The sequence below is a fragment of the Echinops telfairi genome, unplaced genomic scaffold (genome assembly GCF_000313985.2).
Source record: "Echinops telfairi isolate 266 unplaced genomic scaffold, ASM31398v2 ScPeMD7_31;HRSCAF=116, whole genome shotgun sequence".
Lineage (NCBI taxonomy): Eukaryota > Metazoa > Chordata > Mammalia > Afrosoricida > Tenrecidae > Echinops > Echinops telfairi.
The window spans coordinates 44886225-44894527 of NW_022103928.1; the positions used below are offsets into that span (position 1 = coordinate 44886225).

The 8303-nt window shown below is 56.0% G+C and overlaps 1 protein-coding gene across 2 annotated transcripts in view; it reads left to right on the top strand.

Moving 5' to 3' along the window:
- The window catches only part of WDR86 (WD repeat domain 86), a 65929-nt gene that overhangs the window by 55757 nt on the left and 1869 nt on the right, over positions 1-8303 (top strand). For both annotated transcript variants that reach the window (XM_045290160.1, XM_004702482.2), the window contains exon 4: positions 6039-6174. In XM_045290160.1, coding sequence (XP_045146095.1) covers positions 6039-6174 — 136 coding nt within the window. The remainder of the gene's footprint in view (positions 1-6038; positions 6175-8303) is intronic.

Sequence of the window (8303 nt, forward strand, 5' to 3'; positions counted from 1 at the left end):
CCCTCCAATGCCGGGTTTCCTTATCTGAGAATGAGGATGGGCTATGTCCACAACCCCTTTCCCCAAACCCTTAGATCCAAAGAGTTCTGACAAGTCAAATTTGTTTTCTGAAGGAGGCACCGAGATTCATTGGGCACAAGGCCCAAGCTGGACAGAGGTTGGCCAGCATCTCCCCTTCTGAAGAAAAGTGGGCCAGGCTGCCACACACCACACCTGTCCTCTGGGGACCTGGGGTGGCAAGAGAAGGACTCGGGGTAGTGGGAAGCCGAAGAGCCCACCGCATAGGCTTACCAACAACCAGACTGGGGGTGGTCTTGACAGTGGCCTCCCTTGGCCAGTCCCTACCGAGGACCTATCGAGCCAGCAGGTTTGGGCTCTAGGGATGAAGGCAGCTTGCAGCTCTAGGATGAGCGGGTGGTAGATGGCACCCTGTGATCCCTTCCTCCAGGCCACCCCAAGCCCCAGAGAGCCACAAGTACCCATGATGGATTTGCCTGGCTTCTTAGTCATTTGTGTAAATCACATTTCAGAAACCCTGACCCTGCTTTGGGGCCTTGGGACCCAGTGGGGGCACTGAGTTGTCCATTGGCCCTGGATTTCTAATCCCAGCTCTCTACCTGCTCTCAGTTTCCACAACTGGAATGAGCAGAGCCTTCCCTGAGGGCCACTGGAGACTGAGAGAGAGCAGACTGAATGCTGCCCGAGAATGTGGCGTAGCGCTGTGTGTGGGCTTCCGAGGCCTCCCTCCTTTCACGGAATCTGGTGGTTAACCCGTGTGTGGTGATGTTGGTAGAGCAGACCCCTTCCAGCCCAGCCCACCCTCACCAACCCTGTTTGTGCTCTTGAAATGCGCCAGAATAGGAGGGGTGGGGGGCAGGGGCAGATGCTTGTTGGCTGAGGGGGCCAATAGGTAAAGAAAGAGAGGAGCCTCCGCCAGGACCTTAACCCCAAACTCACTGCCATTGAGTGGATGCTGACTCGGAGTGATCCCCCTGTGGATTTCTGACACGGTGACACATTCCAGGGGTAGAAATCCCCATCTTTCTCCCAAGGAGCAGCTGATGGGCTAGAACTGCCGACCTTGTGGATCGCAGCCCACCTCAGAACAACTGCGCCACCAGGGCAGTATCAAAAAGCTCGCCAAGCCGGGGCAGGGTGCACTCCGTGGACAGCACTTCCCTCTCAGGCTCTTAGACTGGACTGGCTCCTACCCAGGGTGCTCACGGGGCTCCCGTCCCCTGCACAGGGTGAGTCTGAGGGGTCTGGATAAGTCTGGAGTCTCCCAGCAGCGAGTCAGGAAAGGTCTACTGACCTGCAGTTTAGACTAGCATTCAGGGGGACATGTAGACTAGACACAAACATCACCTGCATAGAGGAGTATGTATATCACACTTAGACTACACAACACAGCACACACCTCACACACGACTCTACACACACCACACATCCCATTAGACATACATCACACACATCTCCCACACATACTCCATCACACACCGTGTGGACACCACACACCTTCACACGTACCACACAAGACACATTCACAGCACTGAACACACATATCACACACATCACACACACACATACACACCGCGTACGATACACATACCACACACAGCACATGGGGTCCGGCTGGGCGGCCTCTGGCCAGGGCCCATGCCTTTGTTTCTCTTCCCTGGGAACCGCGGGACTGGACGAGGAACAAAGTGGAGGGAGACATGTCCAAAGCGCATTAGCCCATGGCAGCAGCGCGGAGCTGGTGCCCCAGGTGGCAGGGTAGCCTGCCCCACGGCGGGGTTGCCTGCCCTAGAGAGGGTGCGGTGCAGGGCGCTGAGGGTGAGACTCCAGAGAAGGGCGAGTTCAGGGGTTGCTGATGCCTTAAGGGCAGAGACCCCGGGGTAGTTCCAGATGTCTGAGAGGCACACTCAGTTTGACCGTGCTGGAGAAGGAGCCACAGGCACACAGGTGTGTGACCACAGTCCCTGAGAGTCTGAATTTGCTGGGAGAGGAGGGAGCTGAGAGCAGGGAGTGCGGGGGGGGTGGTGGTGGTGGTAGTGTTCAGCACCACTCCCTAAATGGGCATGGAAAGGGACGGCCACCTGCCCGGAAGGAGACACTGCCCCCACCCCCTACCCTGAACCATCATCATGAGCAGTGACATGCACAAGTGCACGGCTACAGCCACTGTGCAACCGGAGTGCTGTCCAACCTCGGAGGCCATGTGGGCGACACCGTATCAGACGAGAGTCCATGAAGCAGAGCAGACCCGTTGTGTCCTCCCTGGCTTTTGATGAAGATGGTGCCGAAGGCACAGAAGGAAGCCCTGCCCAAGCTGAAGCCAAGACTTTAAAGGCCACATACACACAAAAAGATCCCCGCGTCACCCACCTGCCCGCGGCCCAAACCCCGAGGCTAAGCAGGCAGCCACAACACCCTCAGAAGAGCCCCCCAGGAGAAACAGGAGGGACCACTCTGCCGTCATCAAGTTGCCTTTGACCACGGAGCCTACCATGAAGGAGATCGAAGGTAACAACACATTGTGTTCATTGTGGATGTCGGGCCAACAAGCACCAGATCAAACAGGCTGTGAAGAAACTCTAGGACATTGACACAGCCATGGTCAACACCTTGATCGGGCCTGGTGGCAAGAAGAAGGCAGGTGTTTGACTAGCTCCTGACGATCACGCTTTAGAAGGTGCCAACTCAAATCGGAATCATCCAAACTAGCGGTTCTCAACCTGTGAGTCTCGACCCCTTTGGGAGTCAAACGACCCTTTCACAGGGGTTGCCCGATTCATAACAGTAGCAAAATGACGGTGATGAAGTAGCAACGAAAATAATTTTATGGTTGCGGGGTCACGCCCACACGAGGAACTGTATGACAGGGTCGCCACATTCGGAAGGTTGAGAACCACTTTTCTAAATACATGTGAGTTTCTCTTTGTTTCCTCCCCCCACCCCCACCCCCATCTGGCTGTGTAACCTGACTTTACAAAGTACAACTTTTGGCGGCATAACAACGTTCACATTAATCCATCGGGAAATGGCAGGTGTGTTGGCCTGGCCCCCGTGAGATCCCCGTCTCCCATAACCAGGGTGGAGAAGGCCTCTCGGTGCTCTCTCCTGCCCGGAGGCCTAGAACTCTCCGAGAGCCCGAATACTGCCAGGGCAGAGACCTGCGGGCACAGAGGCAGAATTTACTAAGCTTCCTCTCAGCCTCACCAGCTGGCTCCTTTCTGTGAGGCCCACTGAGTAGTTGAGGCTTTGTATCATCCGTAGAAGTGAAGATTTTATTTTTCTCTTCCTTTTCATGAACACCTTTCAGAAAATTCAGATTTCTGAAGGGTAGAAGGCGTAAACAGTCTTGTTTGCCTGACGTAACGAGGCTCTCTCTAACAGGATTAAGGGGCACCTACTCACAGGAGCAGGGCGAATCGGCCTCACAAGGTGGGCCCAGGAAGCACGATGCCAGGACGCAGGGCAAGAGGGCTGAGTGGCTCTTCTACGCATGAGCTGCACTCGTTCCTCTCTCCTGCTGTGGCTTCTTTCTCAGAGATGACGCACAGCTGCCCTGAGCTTTGTCCAGCAGCCTCAGGAGAGAGGAGCCCGCTTGGTTCCACCTGGGACATCCACACCTGTCCAGGGAGCCCAGGCCAGCCCTCTCCAGCACCCACTTGGCTTCAGCCAGCAGTTCCTGTGCCCCGAGACGAGTGCTGGACCTTACATCTTGGTCGATGGACATTCGGGGGGTGGCTGTAGCTCCATGAACGAGGGAAGGAGGACTGAGACTCCATCCCCTTTTCGGAAAAGACTACCAAGGCAGAGAAGGGTAACAGCCAAGAGGCCTGCTCGAACGAGGCAAGCTGCATCAGGTCAGGAAGGGCAGGAGAGGGAAGTGCTCTGCCTCCTACATCACAGTCCAGCTGGCCCATGAGCACCCTGCTGCCTTCTAATCTCTGACCCCTCTCTCCAGCTCATTCTGTACCCCGGGGATGGCCACATGTCCCAAGCCACTGCACGCTGGCCCTCTAGACTCAAGTCCATTGAGGAGTGAAGCATTCTCCTTTCCCCTACTGCACACCCGTCCTGGCTTCTGAGATACTCGCTGGCTTGCCGCTGGCCAAGTCTTTGTTTTTCTAGGAGTGTAGAGGGAGCTTCGGTGACACTGGAGGGCTCAAAAGGTTTTTAAGAGTGCAGCATGGCCGTGCCTGCCTCCTGCCTCTAGGTTCCAATAGGTAGGTGGCCTCAGAGGCAGCCCTAAGATCCCAAGCGACCACAAGGCTCCGGAAAGAGGATTCCAACCTGCAGCAGAAACCCCACCCCCACCCCATAGCTGCTGTGTCCATCTGGTCTGATCAAGTCACGTGTACATTTACATGCACAAGACACAGTACTGGCACCATGAAAGTCATGTGTGAATAGCAAACAGACACAGTTCCATGGTGAAGCAGTTGCCGGGGGTAGGGTGGGGGTAGAGGGTGCGGATGGACACTCCTCTAGGAGCACTCCACTTTGCACCACAGGAGAAAGACCCTCTCCAAGGGAACTGGCTCACCTTTCCTTAAAAACAACACTCACTCTCACACCCCTGGGCAGGCACGTCATGGCTCAGGTCATAGAGTTACCTCTGCCTCCCTCGTGACCCGATAGCGGGAGCGAATGGCTGTCCTAAGGGTTTGTAGCCAGCCCCGTCTCCCCTGCTAGGGAAGGCGAAGGGGCTCAGGGTACCCCATCCTTCATGGCCACAGTGGGCATCACCTCTCAGTCTCCCTGTCAGCATCCACTGGCCCGGGCTGTCACTTGGAATGCCCCTGGCTGGGTGAGTGTAGTCTAGAAGACCTCTCAGAATTACATGTTGTCTTCGCATGCTCTTTGGCCTAGAACCCTTGTCCTTTTTAGCAAGGGGGATGCTGTGATACTTACCCCACATGTCCCAGGTGGAGTCTGGCACGGATGAACTCAATTCTTCCCTTTTCCCTATCTCTGGAATAGGGAAGGATAGCTAGCGTTTCCCCACCCCCTGCCCCCATCCAGGGCATCCCTGGACACCCAGCTTCAGGTCACACAAAAGCACACCTCCACACACACTCACTCCCATCCCTGTGCTGGAGTTCTCCATACCTTTCTTTCTCTTTCCCATCTGCCCTTTGGCAAGCGGAAGTCCCATGAGAAAGTCCTGGAGCCCCTTCCCAGCTGGGAAAGCGCGAGTGACAGCTGCAGGTAGCTCCATGCGCCTGCACAATCCAGGAGAGCATTGCAGACGAGAACCCCGCAAGAAGACCAAGCCTAATCACCGTCAAGTCTACCCCGACTCAGAGCTACTCTGTAGGACAGAGTTGAACTGCCCCATGGGGTTTCCAGGGCTGACAGGTGGAGGGAAGCAGATTACGACATCTCGTGCCTGTGCGTGGGTCTGAACTGCCCACCTTTTGATTCCTACCAAAACCATAGCCAGCATGTGGCTTCCAACTCCTGGCGACCATGTGAGTCTAGGGTGTCCAAGCCTGGAAACCTTTACAGGAACAATAGGCCTCCTCTTTTACCTGCAGAGTGGCTGATGGGTTCAAACCACTACCTTTCTGTTAGCAGCCCAACCACCCCTATTCCACAGCACCAGCAGGGACCCTTTGGGAAAGAATGGATAAGAACGCCTGCATTTTCAAAACATTTTACAGTGCATGGATGGATGGGTTGTGATAAGAGCTGTAAGATCCCCCAATAACATGATTTAAAAAACAACAATGACTGTGGGACGGGCTCATACAGCTCCATGCCCAGAGGGCACGTTCAGTGCTGCCCTCCTGGAAGGTGGTGTCCTGATTTCCTGGTGGAGAAGCTGAGGGCAACATTAGGATCCTAGCCAAGGAACAGGGGCAGATCAAGGTTTGAACCAAGGTCGCATCTTACCCAGACATTTGCCTTCCTGGCCCATGTGACCCTTCTGGCTAGAGCCTGGGAGTAGGTGGGGACACCTCAGGCAGGTCACGTCATGGCTCTTAACTTTAGAGCAGTCGGTGCTAACCCCTTCTCCTCCCCAGCTTGTGAACCGGCACGTGTACTCTGGCAGCGCCGACAGGACGGTCAAGTGCTGGCTGGCAGACACGGGGGAATGTGTGCACGTCTTCAAGGCCCACAGACACAGCGTGAGCGCCCTCAAGTACCATGCCGGCACCTGTAAGTGACGAGCCCCACCACAGCCAGCCCCTGTGCCTCCACTTCCCGGGGCCTCTGCAGACTCCCTGCATGGGCCTGCTTCCCTCTTTCTGCCCAGACTCTCTGATCCCTTCCCCAAGCCCTGGCTGCCACCAGGCCTTCCCCATATGCCCTCCTGTGTTCTCCCTGGGTATGTTGGAAAGGAGTACCAGCTGCGGATGTGGATGTGTGCCACCCGGACCCCACAAGAACATGGGGAGGACCTGAGTGTTCAGAGCTCCGAGGGATGAAAAACCCCTCTTGAGGACAGATTCTAAGGATCGAAGGGAGGCAGTGACACCCAGAGAGTCCAGTCAGCCTTTTGGGCGGCATGAGTCTTGTCTTCCTTGGAATTGGGTTTGACCGAAGGCAAGGGAACACCCAAACGATAGTGCTTTCCATTGCCAGAGTGATTTACTCTTCTCTCAGGCGAAAGGAGTCCAGAGGCCGGCAGTCTAGGCTGGAATCGATGGCCCACCAAGCCATCAGGTGCCAAGCGGAGCTGATTGTTTTTGCTTCCTCGTCCTTAGCGTGTTTCTTCTACATTCAAGGCAGCCTCGTGACTCAGCCAGCGGCTGGAGGTGCAGCCCCATGGGGCCAGGTTTGGGGAGGCGGGAAGGACCAAGGGTGCCCGAAGCCTTCCGCTTCGCTCACTCTCTGACCACCCTCCCTGCCAGAGCGCCCCTTAGGTGGGGCTGCTGCGGTGGGGATCAAGAGCAGGTGGGTTTGGAAAATAAAGGAGGGCAGAATGGCTTCTTACGACAGACAAGCTGTTGCGCATCAGGCCTGGCTGGCTTGTCACACGTTTGTCCCAGACCAGCTTGGAGAACAGACCCTGCAGGCGAAGTAGCCCAGACTCACTGAATCACATGGGGTGGAATACCCAAGTTGCTGAAAGTCTTCCCTCAACTCCCCCTCTGTCCCCCACCCCCCCTTGAGTGTCTCTGCCTGTGGCTGACCCCCCTGGGACAATGTAGCACTGAGACTGAGGCGGAAGGCTCTGGGAGGAAGGGTGGCCTCCGTGGAGAAACAGACCTGGCTCTCACAGCGAAGGTGTTAGATGAAGCTAGAATGGAAGTTTCTGAAAATAGAGCCTCAAGTCCCCTTGAGATTGAGGTGTCTGACACCCAAAAGTTATTTTTTCCCTCTTCACCTGCCAGAACCTGTAAGTGTGATGGGGGTTTAGCTTCCCAGTTCAGGGCTTGTTGTTGAAAGAGGAATGCTCCCCTCAGAGGGCTCCTGCCAGTAGGGCACAGGGGGGCTTTTGCTGCAGGCAGCCCCTGCAGCCCTTGTCTTTAGCCACAGCTGGAATTGCACTGGCAGCTGAAGTCATCCTAAGGACTCTGGCCTCCTTCCCACTGGTAACGGAGTGTGGCCTGGGCCACGGAATGAGCAGGCTCAGCTCCCGCAGCCCCAGGGCAGCCTCCGGCTTGGGGGCAGAGGCAGGTAGGAAAGTCTGCCAGGTGCTGTGGGCACTTCACACACACCAGAGGGCCTTAGCCTGGGAGGGGCAGGCCAGGCTGGAGGTGCCACCTGAAGGTGCTGAGAGTCTGCACCAAAAGCGGCCCCTCCCTCCCCAAAACAGACTAATGGAATCCTTCCCTTTCCTTCTGCATCCAGGTGCCTCCTGGAAGCCCCTGGCCAAAGAGCTGTCAAACTCTAGGTCCTAGTGTCCCCAGGAGCATGTACCCTAAGACAGTCATGAGCAAGCAAGTCTTCTAGGCTTGCAGGGGATTTTAGGGTGCTCCCTGGATTAGCAACTCAACTGAACTTACCACCACCGAGGCGATGCCGACTCACAGCGACCTTACAGGACAGGGTAGAACTGCCCTCGGTGGGTTTCCAACACTGTTCCCCTTTATGGGAGCAGTAAGCCCCATCTTTCTCCCTCGGAGCAGCCGGTGGGGTGGTTTCGAACTGCTGCCCTTGAAGTTAGCCGCCCAACTTGTAACCCCCTCACCACCAGAGCTCCAGCCAGGCTCCCATCCCGAACCCGCTGGATCAGAAATTCTGGGATAGAGCCCCGGCCCTCTGTGCCGCCCGTATACATGATAGTCTGAGAAGAGTTGGACTAAAGGATGACGTAGAAATAAAACTCAAAGACAGGCACA